General features: G+C 35.4%; 1 protein-coding gene across 6 annotated transcripts in view; it reads right to left on the reverse strand.

The window, feature by feature from the left end:
- The window catches only part of ZEB1 (zinc finger E-box binding homeobox 1), a 198,927-nt gene that overhangs the window by 11,975 nt on the left and 162,815 nt on the right, over positions 1-24,137 (reverse strand). For 2 of the 6 annotated variants that reach the window (XM_058681545.1, XM_058681543.1), the window contains exons 3-6: positions 19,232-19,291; positions 11,844-12,005; positions 5,730-5,932; positions 1,602-1,707 (exon numbers count right to left, since the gene is read on the reverse strand). In XM_058681545.1, the coding sequence (XP_058537528.1) occupies positions 1,602-1,707; positions 5,730-5,932; positions 11,844-12,005; positions 19,232-19,291 (531 nt within the window). Of the gene's footprint in view, positions 1-1,601; positions 1,708-5,729; positions 5,933-11,843; positions 12,006-19,231; positions 19,295-24,137 lie in introns of all 6 variants that reach the window. The other 4 variants (XM_058681544.1, XM_058681542.1, XM_058681547.1 and 1 more) reach the window with 3 other exon arrangements.

Consider the following 24,137-nt stretch of genomic DNA (forward strand, 5'->3'; position numbering starts at 1 on the left):
CTGCGCACAGCACAGAGGGTGCACCGTGAGCCGTGACGCGGCCTAAATTTTCACTAGCTACTTCAGCTGCAGCAGCAGCGCACTGCTAACAAGCTGCTCGGAAGCTCCTGACCATCCAGACTCCTAACATTTTTCCAGCACAGACAGTAGTAGCTCCCCACTTTCTACTTGATCAAGACTGCCTTTTGAATGTCAATGCAGAGTTTTGTGATTAAATATCAACTTCCTGTTTCTAGCCCTGCAATTTTAATCTTTGGTGTGACCCATGCTTCCCAATTTTGTATCGCCTGCAGGTTTGGTGAATCCTCCTACGTAAGTGCAACAGGACCATATGACATTCATTTTGTACGTGAATCTTACTCTAAATTTTACTTTTTCCTTCCTTTACCCCCGATCTCAAAATTTAAGAAAACTCTCTTGAATTAGCTATATCTCTATCAACAACTTCAAATCATCTGTGGTAAGAAAATAATAGGTCATTAAAAATGTATTATCGATGGAAAATTTTCGATTGCCCGCGAGCTTCTCTATGAAATAGGATCTTGTGGCAACGGCAAAAGACAACAACCTCTAATTTCCAGAAATATTAAAGTGTGAAAATATTTAAATGTCTATGCAACAATCTTGGTTTCAACAAAAGTGGTAACTTTAACATTATTTAGCCCTCAATGAGCAAGACAGTAAAACTTCTAGAAATGCAGTTCCAAAATAAAACACAGATGTCACCAATCACCCCTCACAGGGCCACCCGCTGTACTTTTTTTGTAGGATATCTGTAAGATGTAAATGTCAATACAATAATTTCCACGAAATAAGCCATGTGCAGACATTCATAATTTCTCGTTAATTAGAAAACAGTTCTTTTTCACTAAAACTATTTAAATCTAAAATAACATATCAAAATTACTCAGGAGATGAACAGATTTCATAGTGCCATGTGGGACGCTACCGAGTTTTCTTTATAGCTTTCGTTGAAGTGGCACCGTTAAAGAAATGCAAATACAGTTCTTTATGTTTAGAAGTTTCTAAAACAGACATATTTTTATCATGTAGTATCATTTTATAAGTAACAATTTAGAAAGTGATATGGAATAGAAAGGTGAAATGATAGGTGAACACATTTTTCTTCTCAATTCTCAGTGCTTCCTTGTCTGGCTAGCTCCGCATCACCCCACACACCATTTTCTATCTGGAGTTTCCACTTCTACTTCTCTCATGTTAAGAATGTCTCCATCTTACTTTCTTGTGCAAATTGTGACTTGTGAGTCTTCTTTGTCCTTCCCTAGCTAACTGTGCAAAAGAGGCAATGAAATTAACATCCATCAGAAAGCTAAAGGAGGCTGTTCTTCTTGTTAAAACATGCTATATTCTGATTAGGAAATCTGGAGTATGTCATATTACATTAGCTTAACGTGCTTCAGTTAGAGATTAAGACTCCAAAAATGTCACTTATAAATAGAAAATTTCTCCAGATAAGTCTTTACCCTAAAAGAAAAAGCAAGATGTTCCTGATCATGTGTCTAGACCACATGTTATGACAGATTTCTTTATTACCACATATGCTATAATATTCAAGATGTAGAAAGAAAACAAATATTTACCACTGTGGATTCTTAAGTGCTCTTTTAGATGATGTTTGTATTTGAAAGCTTTTCCACATTCAGTGCACTTGAATTTACGATTACCCCCAGACTGTGTCACATGTCTCTGTAAGAAAGAATTGATAGTTTAATTATAAGGCAAAAAAGCTTTGGACATAAAAGAACGGCCAATCTGCTAAAAGTATTATTCTGGTGAATTCTGCTTCTCAAAGGCCGCAAACTGAGGCAGTCATGAAAATTTAACACTTGGAATATTACCAAACGAAGTGCGATAATGGGAACAGAATTCTGACACAGAGAAAAATCTCCACTTGCTCATTTAGAGTATTAGAATCATACTTTATTGAGTAATACAGTATTTAGCACAAATAAGATAATATATTTTACTAGGAACTAGAGATTATCTCTTCTGCAGGCCAGACTTTTTCAAGTAGTTTATCCTCTTGGACGCTTGATATTTCCAAAATGTACTTTCATCTGATGATTTAAAAATACTTCCATCTTTTCATCCAGATATGGATTATTATAGTAGCTTTCTGTCTGGTTGATCAAATTTCCACTATATATTTCAAATATATTCTGCACTGGGGGGATTTTTTCCCCCAGGTCCCATTACTTTATTTATTTACTTTTATTGATCCATCATTAAATTTATTTATGATTTAAATTAAGTAAGTTTTTCAGTGGAGTATAGCTGACACACAATGTTACATTAGTTTCAGCACACAACACAGTGATTCAACAACTCCATGTGTTACGCTGTGCTCACCACGAGAGTCCACCATCTATCACCACACAACGCTATTATAATACCATTGACTATATTCTCTATGCTGTACCTTTCATCCCCATGCCTGGTTCATTCCATAACTGAAAGTCTGTGTCTCCCACTCCCCTTCACCCATTGTGCCTGTCCCCCGCCCTCCCCTTTGGCAACCACCAGTATGTTCTCTGTGTTTGAGTCTGTTTCTGCATTTTTTGTTCATTAATCATACAAAAGTGCTGCTTGAATTGAATTGTATCATAAACCTCATAAACCACAAATTGCTCATAAATCTCCAAAGGCTCCCCATTAACACCTGAATATAGATTCTGAGTCTGTACGTTCCAAGTTTATAGCTCCTGAGTTTCCAGGCTTATTCCACACCAGCTCTCTAGAAGAAGGCCATCCCTCAGTCACTTAGGGAGTCTCGGTGTTGGCACATATACTGCTCTTCTCTATCTCCTTCCTTTGGCTTATACTATTCCTTATTTCTTGGCTATACTGCCCCACAATTATGACTATTAAGATTCTACCCATACTTCAAAAGCTCAACTCAAGTACTACTTGCTTCACTCTCAACCCTCGCTAAAGTCTCCCTTGTGTTTTTCATACAGGAAGGAAAGAGAATAAGTACTTACTAGGTATCAGGTCCTACTTCATCCAAACCCATAGTTGTCACATATGGTGACAACTCCCAACAGTTTATCTCTACACCTCTTAACTCCAGGCTCTTACGGCCAACTGAGTCCTTGATATTGCCAGTTGGAAAGCAATGGGCATGTGAAACTTTACATGATTTACTGAACCCTTAATTTCTGAGAATCAGCTCCTCCTCTGGTGTTTCTTGTTTTTGTAAATGATGCCCTCATTTATTTGATTACTGCTTAGGCTTTGAACTTTACAGTAATCCTTGATTCCTTGCTTTCTTTTACATTTTACACCCTTACTCAATCCATCAGCAGGCCATCTGAATACACTCTGAATCTAACATTCATCATTATGTCATGTCTGTCACCACCAGTGAGTTCAAAGCCACCACCACCTTCGGCCTGGATTATAGCAGTATTCTCCAAATAGTTTCCTTGCTTGTAAATGATCTCCCTGCTTTCATTCTTGTCTCTCTTGATCTACTCTTCACCCAAGAACCACTGTTCCCTTAAAAATAAAAAAATAAAGATAAAACTCAATATCCTTCAAAGGCCTCCTGTCACTCTGTAGAATAAAATCAAAAGTCTCTATCATGGCCTATAGAAGGGGGTACATCATCTGGCCCCTAATGCCTCTCTGGTCTCACCTATCTTTCTCGAGAACCTTTTATTCACACTGGCCTCCTTGCTGTCCTTTGGTGATGCTGGGCAGGCTTCTGTCTCAAGGTCTTTTTATGTTTCCCTTTGTTCCCTTTGACTGGAATACCCCTCCCCCCTGCCCAATCTTTCCATGGCTGGCTCCATCCTTTCATTCAGGTCTTAGTTCAGATGTCCTATTCTCAGAAAGTTCTCCCTATCTTAAAAAAGTAGCAACTTTCTTCACTTTTTATCCTCTTACTCTACCTTATTTTTCTTCATACTATCTGTCCTTACATTTTATATCACCTACTAATAGATGCTCCCTATTGTCAGGATCTTTGCTTGTCTTTTTCACTATCGTGCCTTTAACACCTAGAACAGGGCCTGACATGTGACAGAAACACAAATATGCATCTAATGAATAAATTAATAAGACATGGAAATGCTTATTTTTAAGTCATGGTATGATTTTCAAAGGCAGCAAGATAGACATTGTACTCAGGTTTGCTGCCCCATAACCTAAATTGTATCCAAGATACCTTGGTAATATTGCCTCACATTACTGGTCCCTGTATTAATCACAGTGCTTTTCTGACCTTCCTCTGACCACATGCTTCATATATAAGACCTATTACCTTTGAACTCATCAGAAATATCACCACAAAATTGGCTTTTATGTTGCTTAGAGATATTATGATTTGTTTCTATAATGGTATCTCTTGCTTTCACCAATAGTTCTACCTGTGCTTTGCAGATCCTTTTCTTTGGCAAGGGCCCTTGGTATAGAGAGGATATGGGGGCAACATTTGCAATTTGGCTCTGCTCCCCAAAGGCTTGTCTGTCAGGACTCCCAGATGGAAAAGGCATTCTTCCACATTGTCCCTGATAAGACTTACATAGGGGCAGATGTAGATGGATGGTCTTTGTCTTCAGTAGTTCCTTCCCTGTATCAATTTCTCCCTTCTCTTGGCATTCTCCCCAATTTCAAGTGTTCCTTCAAGGACTTAACCATTAATCTAACTAAGGAAAGCTTGGTCCTATACTTCCTGATTGCCATCCTCTCCCCCTTATTTTGTGATTTTGTGAGCATCCTTGCCAAAGTCCTGAGAAGACAGGTTAGTCCTTGATGATTCTGTTTCTGCTGTATTTTGTTTGTTTGTTTGTTTAGCCATCATCTTAGAAAGGGTCTAATTTGTTCTCTATGAGATATGTGACTTCTATTATGTCCACACAGAGGGCAGAGTTCTCATGCATTCAGGTTTATAGATATTCATAATCCTTTGATGTAAGAAACTGGACATATGCCCCAACCACAACACAAAATTTTCAAATATCCTGTGCAGTTGAATATTTGATTTTTACAGTTAGAATTATGTTGATATTAATGTGATTGTGGAGAGTTGACACTTCTCAGGATCTTATAAAAGAAGGATAACTGGCAAAAGTTTCTTAGCCTTTAATCTTTAAGTATAGAGCCAACAGTTCAAATGTAATTTATAGAACAGTCTTGGTTTACACATGAAAAATTGAGGCAAAGCAACACAGAAGGAGAAGAAACCATATGAAAATGGAGTCTTCAGAATAAAAATGGTTAGAATCTAAACTTTAGATTCTTAGCGGAAGTCACTTCCCTTACTAGTGTAAACAGAACACAATAACTTAGAGTAAGCAGTCATTGGTTCCCAGAAAAGTGTTTTTATTATTATTTGCTTTCCTTCTTAATTGGCTAGTACTTAGTCATATGGTTTATGAAACCAACATTTATCTTTCCTACACTGAGCATTTCAGTAGAATGCATTTTGAAATCTAGTTCTAAACTTAAGGGAAATATTTGTTATGGTATAAGCAAAACAATTAAATTGAGATGAAAGGGATCTTATCGAAAAAAGAAAAGACACTTAACTTCTAAAATAATGTTTATATGCGCTTTGTAACTCAGAAATGACAAGATAATTCAAATAATCTCTTTAATTTGTATAAGGCTGCAGACAAGACACTGTCTAGTACATTCTTTTAAGTATATTGGAACTGTTGCCTTCTGTGGAGGGTTGAGAGTGAACTCTCAGTCATTTCACTTACTTGATCTCTTCCTGATTTATGTGATGTCATGTGACGTTCAAGTTGGGTTCTGTATGCAAAGGTGTAACTGCACAGGGAGCAACTAAAGTTATCTTCATTCTTTTCATGGCGATATTTAATGTGTTCTTTCAGAGAGGTAAAGCGTTTATAGCCTCTATCACAATATGGGCAGGTGAGTAACTGGGAAAATGCATCTGGTGTTCCTGTAAAAGAAAGATCATATATTTCTACTTTAAAACATTCAAAAAATATTACCAAAGGTACCTACCATTGAGTCTCTATGTTACATGCCAGATATTATGCTACCCACTTTATATTGATCCTTAATACAATGATATTCATGTCTATTTAATAAAAGAGAAAACTGGAGGCTCAGAAAGGTAAAATAACTTAAAAGTCACATGGCCAGTAAATGCTAAAGTCAGGATTCAAACATGTGCTGTCCGACTTCAAAGTCCCCTTTTTGCTAACCCAAAAATATTCCCTTCTTTTTGTATGGTTAATTAGACAAAGAAAACAAAGGTAAAATCAGAATATAGGTTATATTTGTAAATGTATACATATTAAAGGGGACTTGTACATCATAATAGAATCTTTCTATTGGTAACAATGTCATCATTATTTATTTAATGCTCATTCTTTCAAATTTGGAAATGACACTATAAAATGATTATCATCAGATAGGAAGTAGTACATAATTAGACTATGTTTCCAAGACACCCCTGCAGTTAGGTGTGGCCATATGACAGAGTTCAGACCAAAATAGCTGTGTACTGGGGGGAAATGAGGAGCAGGAGCCAGATCTAGGCCTGGGCCCCAAGGACCTCCCCTGCATGCTTCTTCATGTTTTTTTCCTTACTGAAATACAACGATACATTTTCTGTGGAATTTTATACGGATAAATATAGAGGATGGTTTCAAAAAATAAAGGCAATATGGGAAGACTGGAGTTCATGGAATGAACCATATTTTTACATATGGAAACATCTAAGCCTAACAATCCTAAAACATGGTACCATTTTGCCAATTAATACTGTTTAAGAGCGGTTTTCCATATTTCTTTCTTTAAAAAGTTTCCTAAATGATAATTTATTGTAAATAGTATTTATCTTCATTTTGAATTTCTTATTGAGAAAAGACTAGCAAAGAAAATTTCATTACAGTCTCAAAATCCTTCATAAACATATATTACATTTATTGAAATTCATGTCCTTATATATAAATTAAAAGTCGTGCTCAATAACCAGCCTTCAAAGAGACTGACCACCTGACCCCACACAGCTTGTTAATTATGTTGAAATATGTATCAAATATACGAATAAAATCAAACAACCAAACCCCTCAAGTTTATGATGGTATCTTTATTTTCAGCTAGCAAGGCAACTGGAATCAGAGACCCTTCTGTTGGTGATGTCTCTAAAATGACCTACTTCTGTGAGGATTAGATTAGCCGCACGAAATTGTTTTGGAAATCATGTTATGTTTTGTCTAGTATGAACTTCCTACTTGTACAGACAAACAGGAAATCAGCATTTGGGACATTCTCCTTGCCACAGTACCTAGGCCATAATATTGATGTTAGCTGGTTCCAATGGCAGAAGTCCAAGTCAGCCACTGCAGGTGCTTCATTATTGGCACCAGAACCACAATGTGATTTCCATTACTTAAGCTGCTCATACTCCATAGCGTAATACAGCTGTCTGCTCTCATTATGTTCTATTTTCTTCTCTGCCTTCATCATTAATAAACAAGATACTAATGATTTTTTAAAATTATGGGTTGCTCATATTTTACCAGCAAGTTATTATTTTCATGAGTCAGGATCTACTGAATTTCTCACACATAGGAGACATGAATTTACTCTTTTAGGTACAAGCATAAAACAGTGAGAAGTAAATCTGAATATTTGACATACTAAGCAAATTATAGAATGAACAGGCTTGATAGTTAAATAAAAACTTTTGTTTGTAGTTTTGAAAAATACTGGAGATATATATATATATATGTATATATATATATATACATATATATATATACATATATATATATATTTAATATCACTTGTTAGCAATGCAGGCTTGTCATGTAAGGAAGAAAATTTTCTTTTTAGAATTCTTATAATAAACTTGAGGTAGCAATTCAAGACAACTAAAAAATCCAACCTAGGTCTATTTTTTTGAATAATTTCTTATGTATCTGTGACTAAGAATATGCTTATTTAAAAAAGATTTAATTTTTGTATCCTGAACTTCCCTTGCTAGGTAGTGAACACTTCAGACAGAGTAGTACTTGATATAAAACACTTTGAAAAATCTTCTTCATTTGCGCCCCAATGATTCAGAATTTGTGATACTTCAACCTGCTGGAGCAAAGTTTGCCCTTCCAGAATTTATGAAGTGCAGGAGAGCGTGTTTAATCCACTAAACCTTTAAAAACTTAAGGTCTTCTGAGGATAATCAGATAGCGCTGGTGTGAAAGAATATCTACTGTGAAATACTTTATTAGCAGTACACCTGAAAGTAATGAAAACCTGAATTAAAAACATATTCTGTAATTCAAATGTTTTACTAATTGAGAAATGGTTAGGGCACCAACTTTTATGGGATTTTAACATGTTGATTAGTAACAATGGACTTTACAACATTTCACCTTATTTGATCTGTGCAATGAAAGATTAGTTTTCATTATTTTCTTTTGCTGAGGTTTTTTTAAAAAAATTATTACATAAAAATTTACATATATATACATATACATTAAAAACTCTTTATTTCCTTTTCATATTTATTGCAACCTATTGCTTCTTCAGGTGAAATGTTAACAAATTTTAAGGAAAAAAAACCCTGAGAAATGAAGGTAGAAATGGTAGGGCCCTATAGGATTATAATGCCTATAACTCCAGACTCTCCAAATATGCAAACAGATCAATAGAACACTATTCATTAAGCTGTGACACTGTGTCCCCAGGGGCAATAACTATAGTCTTCAAAAATGTGTCCTTTTGGCACACTGGAGGATTGGGTTCTACTGTGCCCTACTTCTATTTCCTTTGTCATTGATTTGGTTACAGAAAATTGTATCTATTCTGAGGTGAATTTTCTATTTCTGCTCTTTTTCCTAGCTGATTCCTGATTTAAGGAAGGTACAGTTGACTCCCTGCAATGGAATCGGTTTTGTTTTCTATACCATTCTTCTCAATTTCCTTCAAATATTTTAAAGGTGATTGACACAATAACATGTATTTAGCACCAAAAAGTTGAAATACTTAGGTACAAATCTAACAAAATATGTATGAGATTTATATGAGGAAAACTGTAAAACTCTGATGAAAAAAAATCAAAGAACTAAATAAGTGGAGAGACATTCAATGTTTAAGGGTAGGAAGACTAATATTGTCAAGATGCCAGTTCTTGCCAACTTGATATTTCCAACTTGATTCAATGCAACTCCATTCAAAATCTGGAGAGTTATCTTATGGACACCGACAAACATTTTAGTGTTTATATGAAGAGGCAAAAGACCCAGAAGAGCCAACACAATATGGAAGGTGAAAAATAAAGTTGGAGGACTGTTAGTAACCTAACTTCAACACTCACTATAAAGTCATAGTAATCAAGACAGTGGTATTGGTGTGAGAATACAGAAAGGGACCAACGGAACAGAGAGCCAAAAATATCCTCATAAATATAGTCAACTGGTCTTTGACAAAAGAGGAAAAACAATACAATGGAGTAAAGATAGTGTTTTCAACAAACAGTAATGGAACAACTAAACATCCAGGACATGCATAAAGTGAATCTACACACAAGACCTCACACTATTCACAAAAATTAACTCAACATGGACCACAATCCTAACTGTACAATGCAAAACTATAAAGCTCCTAGAAGACAACAGGAGAAAACCTAGATGACCATGGGTATGGCAATGCTGTTTTTAGATACGACACCAAAGGCACGATCCATGAAAGAAAGAATTGGCAAGCTGGGCTCCATTAAAATGAAAAACTTCTGTTCTGTGAAAGATAGTATCAAAAGAATTAGAAGACAAGGTACAGACTGGGAAAAATATTTGCAAAAGGCACATCAGATAAAGGACTATTATCCAAAGTATACAAAGGACTCTTAAAACTCAATGATAAAAAAAATCAAATAACTTGATTAAGAAACAGTCCAAAGACCTTAGCAGACACCTCACCAAATAAGATATACAGATGGCAAATAAGTATGAAAAGATGCTCCACATCATATGTCATCAGGGAAACGCAAATTAAAACAATAAGATACCACTACACACCTATCAGAATGGTCAAAATCCAAAACAGTGGCACCACAAAATGCTGGCGAGGATGTGGAGGAACAGAAACTCACACTGCTGGTGGGAATGCAAAGTGGTACAAGTGGTACAAGCCTCTTTGGAAGACAGTTTGGCAGTTTCTTACACAACTAAACATACTTTTATCTTACCATGTGATCCAGCATATGCACTTCTTGGTATTTACCCAAAGGAGTTTAAAACTTATGTCTACAAAAAGTCTGCACATAGATGTGTATAGCAACTTTATTCATAATTGCCAAAACTTGGAAGTAACCAAGGTGTCCTTCAGTAGGTGAATGGATAAATAAGCTGTGGTACATCCAGACAATGGAATATTACTCAGCACTAAACATAAATGAGCTATCAAGCCATGAAAATACATGGATTTTCATGTACTGACATGAGTATTACTAAGTGAAAAAAAAACACTTAAAAAGCTGCATGATGTAGAAGTCCAACTATATGACATTCTGGAAAAGGCAAAACTATGGAAACAAAAAGATCAGTAGTTTCCAGGGGTGAGGGTAGGTGGAGAAAGATGAACAGGCAAAGCATGGAGGATTTTTAGGGCACCAAAAATATTCTATAAAGGTATTACAATGATGGATACATGTCATTATACATTTGTCCAAACCCAAAGAGTGTACACCAAGAATGAATCTTAAGGTAGACTATGGACTTTGGGTGATTATGATGTTAATGCAGGTTTATCCTTGGTAAAAACTGTACCATTCTGGTCAGTTATGTTGATAATGGGAGAAGCTATGCATACCGTAGGGGCAAGGGGTGTATGGGAAATATCTGTACCTCTGTCTTTTGTTGTAAGCCTAAAAATTCTCTAAAAAAGTCTTTTTAAATAGGTGATTATTTAAATATTAATTTATATCTATCCTCCAAACTGGGAACCCTTCCCAAATCAAACTAGATTTAGAATTTTAATACTTTAAATATCCTTAAACAATTCCAAGTAACTTCGTTTTTGGTGTAGATCTTACATAAAATTTCTTATAGGAATATTTGCACACTATTTGCATCTGTTTCTAGTGGATGGAAGGGAAGAATGACAGCTTATTTCCTCCCAGGGGAGTATGAACATAATTAGTATTGCATTTTGGCACTTAAAATATGTTTATTTATTTTTGAGAGAGAGAGAGAGAGAGAGAGAGAGAGAGAGAAAGGGGGGGGGGAGGAGCAGAGGGAGAGAGGGACAGAGGATTCAAAGCAGGCTCTACGCAGACAGCAGAGAGCCCAATGTGGGGCTTGAGCTCATGAACCATGGGATCATGACCTGAGCCAAAGTCCGATGCTTCACCGACTGAGCAACCCAGGTGCCCTGGCACTTTACTTTTTATACACTGGCTGTTTGTATCAGAATGAATAGACTAGAGCAAAGATAAAAAACCTCATTTGTCTCCCAATCAGTATGTTTTGAACCAGATACCCATGGTTTGCTTGCTAGAATAGTGGGAAAAAAAAAAAAATCAAGACGCAGTTAAGGGTCATTCTAGCTCCCTCTAACTTGCTGCCATGTGAGTGAATGGAAATCAATAACCAGGCACTGTTCTAAGCATTTCACTACAGTGGTGTTATCACTATATACATGAGATGCCACTTATTTAATACTATACTTCTATGATAAAAACGTTCCAGACATTAAAGAGAGAGATTATTTTCTGTAGGCACCTGCAATAAATTCTAGTTTTCAAAAGTGTTCCCTAGAGTAGAGTAGGTTCCCATTGTAGAATTATGGAAATAATCCTTTAAAGATGAAAGCGAAAACAACTGTGAAGCTCCATTTACCATTTTCATCATGACCACTGGCTTCTGGTGTGCCCTGCCTCTGGTCCTCTTCAGGTGCCTCAGGGTAAATGACAGCAGTGTCTTGTTGTTGCAGGAATTCTTCAACATTAGGATCATGGTTTTGTTCATTTTCTGCATCTGAGTCACATTCATCATCTTTTACTAAAAGAAATGCATACTTTATAGAAAGCAATTCACTGCCAAGTTGTTACAAAGCTCTTCTAGATCAGAAATTATTTACTTTAAGAGAATACATTACTGTTCTCGAATTTGTAGGAAATATTTACCAAAAATTAAAAGCAAAACTCACTCATTCTGTTGTCCTCGATTAAGAAGTATTTTATGTTTTTTAAAATATTTATTCATTTTGAGAGAGAGAAAGAGAGAGAGAGAGAGAGAGAGAGAATGAATCCCAAGCAGGCTCCATGCTGTCAGCACAGAGCCTGATGTGGGGCTCAATCCCATGAATGCAAGATCATGACCTGAGCTGAAACTGAGTCAGGTGCTTAACCAACTGAGCCACCCAGGTGCCTCTATTGAGAAGTCTTTTAGAAAGTGTTACAATAAAAGTCTTGAAATTTTCACACTATCCCTTTTAGCCTTTAGAGTTGTACTTCTAGTCCACCTTACTGATAAACAAGACACAGAAAAGCTAATACAGCTGACTGAATTCTTAACTTCTCAATGATCATGCAAGGAAAAAAGGAAGAGAAAACCTGAGCTCTCAAACCTTAGTCCCTCCTAGCAACCTACTGGATGTTAGAGTTGTAGCTTAAATCTGAATCATTCTCAGTATAAACCACTTTGAAGTTCAGTTCTGTTATGTGATTTCTTAGAAAACATTGGGGCGCCTGGGTGGCTCAGTCGGTTGAATGTCTGACTTCGGCTCAGGTCATGATCTCGCGGTCTGTGAGTTCGAGCCCCGCGCTGGGCTCTGTGCTGACAGCTCAGAGCCTGGAGCCTGCTTTGGATTCTGTGTCTCCCTCTCTCTCTGCCCCTCCCGTGCTCATGCTCTGTCTCTCTCTGTCAAAAATAAAATAAACCTTCAAAAAAAAGAAAAGAAAACAGTGTTAATAGCTATCTGTAGTTAGAAAATTTTTTAGCAAGACTCAAAGAGTGTCAAATCCTTAAAACTGCTTATTTCCTTTAGTATTCATATGTATATACAAAGCTATTCTTTCTCTATTTCTGCCTTAATAAATGTTTAACAGTGGGATTAGGGCAGAGGCATTTTTTTTTCTTCAGTTAGAAAGATTCAGGAGATAATGGAATGCTTTCAACTTTTGTGACGGTACTCCAGAGTGTTGCTGAATTTCTAAAGCAGGATTGCTGCGCCATGGTTTTCCTCCATCTCCTCCACTGGCTCCAGAGGACAGTGTCTACTCCATGGTGGTAGTAACTGTAATGGGTTGTATGGTTTCCCTGGTGTCTCATGGCTGACTTCTTTCTACACTTCAGGCTGAACTGTCAGTTCTAAATTTGTAAAACAGCATTTCCCAGCAGACTAAAATAGGGCCCAATTGAAATGCTGAGGTAGGGGCATGTTTTTGTTTAACACTTGTTGAAAGAGTCTTGCTACATGTCCTGCACAGTGGTAGCAACTGAACTCCCCATGGAAGCTGCTGTTTAAAACCTTAAAGCCAATGACATAGTAATCGTGGTGATCCACTATTTTTTCCCCTCCTTTTTAATACAGCCAATAGCTATCAGTTATTTAGCACTGGGTTACTACATTCAGGGGTAAGTGAAGGCTTAAGAGGTAAGCTGGTCCTGTGGGTTTTAAGGGAGTTTGTTTCTAAATCCTCAACTTCTGTGTATATTTTTTCTTACAATCCAGAAGGTTCTTCCCTCCACTATCCCATTTTCATAGTATCCTTTGCTTCAACTTGTTAAAAAATGTTTATTCATTTATTTTTGAGGGGGGCGGGCAAGGAAGAGGAAGAGAGAGAGGCAGGGAGAGGGGGAATTCCAAGAAGTCTCTGCACTGTCAATGTGGGGCCCTACGTGGGGCTCTATCTCAAGAACCGTGTGAGATCATGACCTGAGCCGAAATCAAGAGTCAGATGTTTAAACAACCGAGCCGCCCAGGCACCCCCTCCTTTGCTTAAACTTAAAAGGAAGAAGAGAAAAAAGCATATTTGAATACATTAATATGGTGCATTGCTTTGGAATATAAAAACCTCCAGGTTGCCAAAGGGAAAAAAATCAAAATACTGATTGGGGAAAACTTTATTGATTAATCAAGGCAACATAAAACCACCACAGGCCTTCTAGTTTTTCCTGTTTACATGGATTTCTATCGGGAGTAAAGCCTAGTGACTGAAATAGGGATATTTTGGCTCTGGTTAGGAAGCTCTGAAATCAAATATATAATAGTAAGGCCAAAGGGATGGAGAGTAGTTTTCCTTTAATTACCCCACCTGTTCAATTCTCTATTATTAAAAAATTTACTTCTCTTCAGGAACCCTGGTCAGAGCAAAGAGTATTTTCAAAAATCTTTCCTACATTCTGTCAACAGCTGGAAAAATAAGCATTTCTGAACAGCTAACTCAGTACAAGTCCATGTCACTGAATCTTTTCAATGTAACTGCAAGTTTTCAAGTTAAACTAGATTATACTCATGAGTGAAATTTAAGTTTTATGTGATTTATTGATTCCATATAGGTTACAAGATGCTTAAAATATTTTTATTAAATTATATTACATTTATTTCAATTAAAGTCTTCACTTATACAAAGTTTATTTTTCTATATCCTATTATGTACGTGTGTGTGTGCGCATGCACGCATCTAGGCTAGATGCTAGAATAATGAGTTTTAAATCGTATACATTTTGCAGAATTATACAGTCTGTATTTTATACATGAAACATGCATCTTGAGTAAGTTATAAGCTTACCTATATACTGACTGGTTCTAAATGTACTACTCATTTGGAGACAAAAATTTTTATAACTTATAGAAATTATATTAGATATAAATAACCTCACTACTGAATAATCTACTTTTTTAAGAAAATTATTAAGTTTTTAATTTTAATTCCAGTCTAGTTAACATACAGTGTTATGTTAGTTTCAGCTGTACAATATGGTGATTCAACACTTCTATACATTACTCAGTGCTCTTCATGGTAAGTGTACTCCTTAATCCTCATCACCTATTTAACCCATCCCCCATCAACCTCCCCTCTGGTAACCATCAGTTTGTTCTCTATAGTTAGTGAATAATCTATTTTTAAAAGATATGTTTATACTTTGTATGTTTCTCTGTTTCTCATTACTTAGAATTTATATGTTCCTCATAGGAGACATTTTATAAAATTTCTCAAATAGTGTACTGGCAAAATTATTTGAATTAGGAAAGTGAAAACATACTTTTTTCCTGACAGAAAGTCTGATCTGACTAATTGGTATAACAGTGATAACTGGCTTTGCTAGTTAGGTGATTAGGTACAAAATTTCCAGAAACTGAATGAACTAAGTTTGTAGCTCTGAGGCATTGATGAAAATATTGTTACCTCATGTGGTAAGATAAAAGGATTTTTACAAAAAAGTACTGGCAAAACGTACTGAAATTAACATTATTCAATTTCCCCAACCATTTCTGAATATATTAATCAAGGTGCCTCTAAATGAGAGGGAAAAATAACAAAAGCTAAGAACAGATATCATCAGTCCTTTGATCAGTAAGTGTTGGTAAAGCCTTTTTGGTATTTGTCCCAGAGAATCAGGGAGTGGATGATTCTAATGACTGGGAAACAAATTCTTGAGCAAATTAGGTAGCTTTGAATTTTTGCTTTCAACAGAATTGAAGGAGCATTTAATAGAATTGTCAGTTAACCACACTAAAAATACTTTATTGGTATGTAACCATAATTCTTTGCACATAACTCTAAAGATGTATAAAGAATCAAGTAAATCAGTTATCACAAAAATGTACTGCACCCCTTTATTTATGAGAATAAGGTTATCGAGTGCTAAACAAACCACAGAAAAAGAATTAATGCTGAACATTTTTTCCTCTGGAAATAAGTAACATTAAACGGTTGATAAATGAACTCATCAAAGAATACTTCGGCTCCTTTAATTTCATTTCCAGTACATTTTTCTTTAATAATTATTTATTAGAGTTTCTAATGTATTTATGCTGTGGTCAACTGTGTAGTACTGATAATTATATGATAAATCCATATGCTAAAAAATTTTTTTAAGAGTCTTATCCCTAGAAATTAAAAAGAAACTTAAATTTCAGGTTATATGCATGTTTTTCTTATAAAGAAATGACAACTGATCAAAAATAACTTCAAATAGGAAATACATACTACATTAACATCAAATTCTATATCATGAGTAAACACTATAAAATTTCTGAGTCTTAATGAAGAGCTTACTCATATTTTTAAAAATTGAATGATTAGCAGGTATTAAATTGTTTGGATTTTACATAGAAGAGTGATATTAAAAATTTTCTTAATATTCCAGAAATTAGATTGTAACTACTTATACTTAAAATGAAAAAAATTTAAATGTACATTAAGAAATATGTGAGACAGTATATAATCAATCTACATGATATAAAATTTGGGAGACAATAATAGTACCTCTTAGGGTGGTCGTGAGAATTAAATTAATATAGTATGTGTTTAGTACTGTATCTGCACATGTTAAGTGCTATGTATTGTTAGCTATTTTTCTAAAAGCAGTCCTGTAAGGTTAGCGTTATAATTTCTCAACTAAAAGTTTTCCCAATGAAAATAACTAGGATCAGAAAACTTAGATACATAGTAAAAAAGTGTTACCATTAGATCAAATATTTGGTATTAGGGATGTGGTATCAAATTCTGGTCTTTCCAACTAAACTATGCGGTCTCCGTGAACCTGCATCTAACCAAAACAATTTCAAGCTGAAACCAGAAATTTTGCAGTTTTACACACAAATTTATTAAGTGTTGGGAAGTGCACATTGTAAAAAGCTCAGTTTGAAAGCAAAATTTCTAGTCTTAATACTGATAAACTTACAGATTTAAATAGTAGAGAGATGAGTAAATATATAGAAACATAATGATAATTCGGCTGTATTTAGACATGACAAAACTCAGAGCTGACTGTCAAAGTATGGAATTACTTTGGATCATAGGACCATATGACCATAACCATTTGCCAAAGTGTAGAATTACAGTGTAGAATTCGTGATTATAATCATGAATTAGAGCAAGGAGAGAGGGGCAAACATTTAATATAAAGATTAAACATTTTTATTTAGCTATCAATAATTTCCATTGGAATAAAGTATCCTTCGGCTTCTTCCTATCTTCCATTTTTTTCAAACTTGGCAAAACTATTAACTATATAAACAAAAAAGGGATGCTCAGAAGGAACAAAGGAGGTTTTGGGTGAATTTTTCACTCTCTGAATACTAAACTGAGACTTCAGTTCTCTTAACTTCATGAATTGCAAAAGGAAGTCAGCTGAAGAAAGGATCTGACAAAGTTCTGAACTAATGATGATGACCTCTGTACAATGTTTTTGTTTACTTTGTCAGCACATTATTCCCTAGAAGTCAAGGAAGTAACAAATGCAAAGGCAAAACAGAACTTTAAAGTTTAAGTGCTCAAAAGTCTCAGATGTCTAATTTTTACCCTTCTTTCCTTACAACTACACTTTTCAGGGCTTTATTAAATGTTTGCTTGCTCCTAACTCCCCACGTTCCAGGGAAATAAAGCTGCAGGGATCACCTTCCTCTGGGTGGAGGGACCGTACATTTCAGCAATAATTTAAGTTAGTACAAGGTTACCTTAACTTCCAGATGTGACTTTGCAGAGAGGGGGAGGGGGACTAAGGGAATTTATATACTACTCAGTAGTTCCAACTGAAAAAATTCATTTATTTTTGTAGTGAAGAGCAAAGTGTGAGGTGAAATACTGACACTTGGAATTGTGAATGTTTGTTTTGATAGCATTTTGCCTAAAAGGGGGAAAGATGCCCTTAACTCTGGTAATAGAAGTCATTTAACATTCAGTAAAGGAGTAATAAACAGCATTCTTTTGTGTTCATTAATACTATTTACTAAAAACACATATCTAGTTTAAATATTTTATATAATGTGTACGTTAGCATGACAAATACTTGATGACATACATATTGAATACATTATTCATGCAAGTTAAACACAACCAAGTTAAAGGCAGAATATAAAATCTTAGGCAGCAAGTACTGTAAATCATCACATACTCCAGTATTATTTAATTAATTTGGAATGCATCTTTAATAACAGCACAAAGATTTACTCTTGGTTTTACAGAACTGCCAAGTACGGCAGTGCTCGTTTATATTATAGATGAAAATCTATTTTTGACATATTATTATGAAATACACTCATCTTACATAATGGAAGATAATTTATAGGGCTCTATGGAATATTACTAAAATGCACTGCAAAACTAGAATTGTTAAACCAAAAAAAAAGAACATGCAAAATTTATTTAAAATTATATGATAGAAATTTCTAACTTAGGGTGGAATATACAAAATACAATTATACTACTTTTAAGTACAGTATTTTTTTAAGATAGCATTTTCTTTTAAAAAAATTTTTTAAAATGTTTACTTCTGAGAAAGAGAGAGAGAGAGAGGGAGAGAGAGAGAAGGTGGGGAAGGGACAGAGAGGGAGGGGAGACACAGAATCCGAAGCAGGCTCCAGGCTCTGAGCTGACAGCACAGAGCCCAACACGGGGCCTGAACTTGCAAACTGTGAGATCATGACCTGAGCTGAAGTCAGACGCTTAACTGACTGAACCACCCAGGCACCCCTACTCTTTTGCTTTTTAAATCTGATTTGAATCCATTACAGAGGAATAGGCTTAAGTCTCAGGGTATATGTATTTTTAGTCATCTAGAAGCAAATTTCCTTGTTTACTATAATTTAACTTCATCTTGGCCTTTTTCAATCACAGAAGTTACAAGAAAAAAATTTTGATTCTCTTATTTTCTGTGACACATTTTCACTCAACTCATCAATATTCATGATTCTCATCCAGTTTATAGATAACTCATGACATTTGCTTATTCTTCTCCCTTCTGCTTTCTGTCTTGTGGGCAACTCAATGCAGATCCTGGTAACTAATAATGAAACTCAAAATAGTTAAATCTGTGTTTCTATAGCTTTGGTAAAATTTTTGATATGTGTTCAAATCATCATTTAAACACTAATTTTTTGGATGGAAAAATATGCTACATAGAGTGCCCTATATGCCTGGGTACTTAAACACTGAAGGAGGTCAAGATGAAAGAGGGGGAAACAGACTAAATTCACGACTCACAAATGCAAAAACCAGTGACACAAAAGACTTTGTTCAAAGGCTGCAGTATGAAAGAAAATGACAAGAGAGTACCTGCACATCCCGCTTCATCTGCCTGAGCTTCAGGCCCCAGGATTTCTTGTCCTTCCTTTCCTGCTAAAATCAAAGTACAAAAGATTAAAATAGATCCATGCGTCACAAACATTTTTAACATCTAGAAATCTGAAAAGTAACTTTTAGATTATATTCAATTTGGATTTTTTCCCTTTTAGAAGTAATGTGTCCTTGAAAAGTAAACTTTTTAAAAGAAAGTAAGCAGGCCGTTTTACCACACTCACAAAGGTACATTAAAGAGCAAAATTAGTGAATGTTTACATACAACCCAGGAATTATATATACATTAGTATTATAAGCACACTGGGATTTTAGGGTTTCTTTGGGAGAGGAGTTCTACCTGTAGGTAGTGGGGTTCCTTTTTTTGTTTCTTCTGCAAAGCACAGATTTCTGTTTTAGGCACTGTGCTAGATGCTTTATAAACTTATTTCTTTTAACCTTCATAACTACCTATTTTATAAGTTAAAAAAAAAGACAACTGAAACTTGAGGCTTGAAGAGGTTAAATAACTTGCCCAAGGACACACTGCTATTAGATGGTAGAGGTGGAATTTTAATTCAGGTCTGAATGGCTGCAGAACGCACTTTCTGCTACACTGTATAACCAGAGTCCCAGCCAACTAGAGAGAAGACTGTACCAAACTTCACTGTGTCCAGAGTCAACGCCTAGGGCGCTGTACTTTCTCTGCCACTCTATTCATTGTTCTAACCTCTGGTAAATCATAATCACAGTACTGGTAAACATTTTCGGATGCTACTTTATCTCCCTTTGCCACCTAGGCTTATAGTGAGCTGACTGTAGTATTCTATACAGAATAAGATCAGAGTAAATATGCATATTATTTTGACAAGCAGAAAGTACATTTCTGTATATTCATGTACATTGTATTGATTCTAATAGTTTATTAAGAACATGTGCATATATAGAAGACATGATGGAGTTAAAAATTGCTTTTAAAAAAAGTGGTAGCAGAGTACACATAATTATGATCAGAATACTAATAAAGGCATGCTAAAACATCACATCAGGTACTTATCTGCACCCCAATCAAATCCCATTGAATATGCCAGTCAAAACTCTTGATTTAGACTTCCCCTAAGTTTGGTAATTGAATTGAGAAATGGAACACTAATCAAGAAAAATCTTAGCGCACATAAAGCATGTATTTCTGTAAGTGCCTTGGCTTATCAGATAGATTTATTCAGCAGATTTTCTTTACTCATTAACTTTTATATTAGTACTTAAAGATGATCGCTATGTGAAAAATGGTTAAAATATGCATAAACCTCTTTAGAGCGGCATAAAAAACACTGTCTATGGTAGGTAATAATGAGATTAACTTCCAATTAACTTGTATCTTCATTTTATACTTGCCATCAGCAAAATGACAATTTAAAAACCTTTGCTAAAATGTTTATAATGCAGTAGGATAAACACCAGTGTTTGCAAATCTCTAACATCCTTTTTTCTTCTCTCTCTGAAGCGTGTACTTAAATTAAAATAAACAGTATGACAATTGTATCACTATATGATAGTAATATAGTTTTTTATTGTAGATTTATATGTGCCCTTTATTTCTCCTCAAATGAAAATCAAACCACAGTTATTATTTACTAAGACAGGAGACGACAATGATATTAAAAGTTAAAATGATATTTTGGACATTACTAATTTTTCTACTTATAGTTATTATAGCTAATTAAAAACATGTCTGCAATTCAAGTAAATGATTTATTCACTTCTTCATTCTTTCATTTCTGCTTGGGATAAAATCAAGGCTCCTTAGGAACATTTAACATACTTTAGAATCTGGTCCTCCACAATTTACTGCGATTTAAAAACTGGAAGTCTCCATTCTTTCCCCCATTATTGGGGCTGGAATTTTGAACTAGGATCATATTGCCTAATGAAAAGAGAAAATATCCTACTGCTGGTCTGCAGCGTGAACACACTTCTTTCACTACAGAGGGCTGCTAGGAACGAGCTCCTTCCTGCTTCATCCATGGACTAGCGTGAGGGTGTACTGGGAACAGCTAAATATTGTTCAAGCATACTTCTTCCTCATGTGTTCTGATCTTACTTGTAGTTTAGAAAAGATAAGGGTAGTAAAGTAGTAGAATCTCCTTGTGCACAAGATTTTCTCTCCTGTAAGACTTACTAATGTCAACACATTGTGACTGATGAACCAAAATACAATTTAGAAAAGTAAACTGGAATACTCCTAAGGCTTTTGCTTTAGCCCAAATTCCAAAGCAAATACACAAATGAGGAAAAATTCCTGAGTAACAAGACTTTGTTTTTTCAAATAATGGCAAAAGATAGCTGAAAAATAGGTCATGAAATACTTCTCAGCAACAAAAGGGACAATTTACTGATACATGCAGCAACTTAGATCAATCTCTCAAGAAATTATGGAAAGTCAAAAAGCCAATCCAAAAGATTACATGCTGTATGATTCTATTTATGTAACATTCTTGAAATAACAAAATTATAAAAATGGAGAAGAAATTTGTGGTTGTGAGAGGTTAGGGTTGGGGCAGAGGGTAGGGGAAGGCGGGTGTATAAAAGGCAATGAGGGAGCTCTATGGAATTGTTCTGTATCTTGTCCATATCAATGTCAATATTCTGGTTGTGATACAGTACTACAGTTTTACAAGATGTTACCATTGGGGGAAAAAGGAGTAAAGGGCATATAGGATCTGTGAATTATTTGTGAATCTACAACTATCTGTGAATTATTTGCAGATCTATCATTATCTTAAAATTAGAAGTTTAGGATGCCTGGGTGGCTCAGTTAGTTGGGCGTCTGACTCTTGATTTCAGCTCAGGTCATGATCTTATGGTTCATGAGATCAAGCTCTGCATTGGGCTCTGTGTTGACAGCATGGAGTCTGCTTAGGATTCTCTCTCTCTCTCTCTCTCTCTCTCTCTCTCAAAATAAACAAATATTAAAAAACAGTAAAAAAAGTTTAACTGAAAAATAAGTCAATGGCAGATAGCACAAATTTAGAGAGATAGGACATATTTATTTTGCCATAAGATGTAATTCCTAGTAAGTAAAAGCAAGGATAGCAAATGCAATTCATGTTAACCAAAAATCCAGAAGACTTAATGTCAATGGCAGGATAGACCAGTTCAAAGTACAGGACTGATTATTAAGCACATGTACAAAATTCTAAAACTTTCATTTTGAATTCATACCAATGTGTTCCTAACCATTTCAAATGTGTTTGTGAGAAGATTTTATAGCAATTTCTAATATGGCACAAGAAGCAGGTAACTGAACCAGATTTTCCTTTCCTGCTTTCATTTCTTCCTCTATAACGCGCATCCACACATGCCATGCACATTTATACCTGCCTTTTCTCAGACTGACCCCTCTGCCTAGAATGCTGTTATCTATTCCATCTGAAAAACTTTTACTAATCTGATTCTTTAAAGATAAGTTCACATTTCTCTCATTCTGTAAGTCTTCCCTGACAGTGCTGTGAAGTAAATGCCAATAGATTCCTGAAGTTAAACATAAAGTGTTTAAACTTTAATCAGAAATGATTTTTTTTACTGTGTGGTTTTTCCGAGTATTTCCAGACAGCTTCACTTTTCTTTCATACATGTATCCTCTAGTTTCTACATATATGCATATATTTTTGGTATAACTGTCCATCAAAGTCACAATAAATGTAATTCACAGCCTCCATGAATACCTGTTAACTTAAACAAAAGTAAAGAAATATATATAGCTAAGGTCAAATTTGGTTAAGATGAAATAAACACAAACCACCCTGTGTGTCCCATTGAATACAGCTGAAAAAAACCTGGGGAGAATGCATGGAGGAGTTATTTGAAGACTCTAAAAGGTAAATCATACCAAGAAGACTGGGGAAGAAGACATGACAAGAATTCAAAATACTATTTAATCACTTTCCTACTCCCTGGCTTGGATTCAAGGCAGCCTAAACCTAGAAGTAGACACTGGGGCATAGCAGAAAAAACTCTATGGAAAGCTCTCTAGTTTAGGCTCAAGGAGTAGGAAAGGACTCAAAGAAGGGGAAAACCATTTTTTCCCCTGGATTCTCTTGTGTCCCAGCCCCTATATCATCCCAAGGTAGCAGTGGAGATCATGATGGTGGCAAGAATATAAAGGTACCTAAAACTCCAAAGAAGGGGAAACTTTTTGTCCAGAGGAGCTGTGGCTCCAAGAGGATGGTACAAACTTCCATCAAGTTCTTTCTCCCTAACTTCTTGCAGCCCTTCTTCCTGCAGGCATAGTGGGAAGTATGTGGCAAAATATGGCCAAGAAGTCCCAGAATTTTGGATAAAGAACTAGAAAGGGAAGTCTCAGGGAACTGAAAGTACCGGGAGATCATAGAAATGGAGCAGTACAGGAAAATAACCATATAAAGCTGCTTGTGAACTTCCCATGTGTGGATCTGACCATAGGCTTTGAGAACTAAAGTAAGGATAAGACCGTTAGTCATGTCCCAGAATAGCCACTGTATGGCACACAGATCCAAAAAGCATTGCAAATGCTTTGAAAACCGAATTGATATTGGAATCCATAGAAAATTGTTTGGAACTTATAGCCTGATACAACTGGATAAGTTGCCTGCTAAACCGAAAATATCAAAATTCTCCACAGGATTTAAAGAAGACCAAGAGTCTCATAAGATGATATTCAAAATGTCTAGGATACAATCCAAAATTACCTGGCATATGAAGAACCAGGAAAATCTCAAATTCTAAGATAGCAATACTGAAAAGACACAGATGTTGAAAATATCAAAGACTTTAATCAGCTACTATGAAAGTACTCCAAGAGCTAAGGATGAACACTTGAAAATAATGGAAAGACAAAAAGTCTAGGCAAATTCTTATTAGCAAACAG

Source organism: Neofelis nebulosa, chromosome 8 (genome assembly GCF_028018385.1).
Source record: "Neofelis nebulosa isolate mNeoNeb1 chromosome 8, mNeoNeb1.pri, whole genome shotgun sequence".
Taxonomy (NCBI): Eukaryota; Metazoa; Chordata; class Mammalia; order Carnivora; family Felidae; genus Neofelis; species Neofelis nebulosa.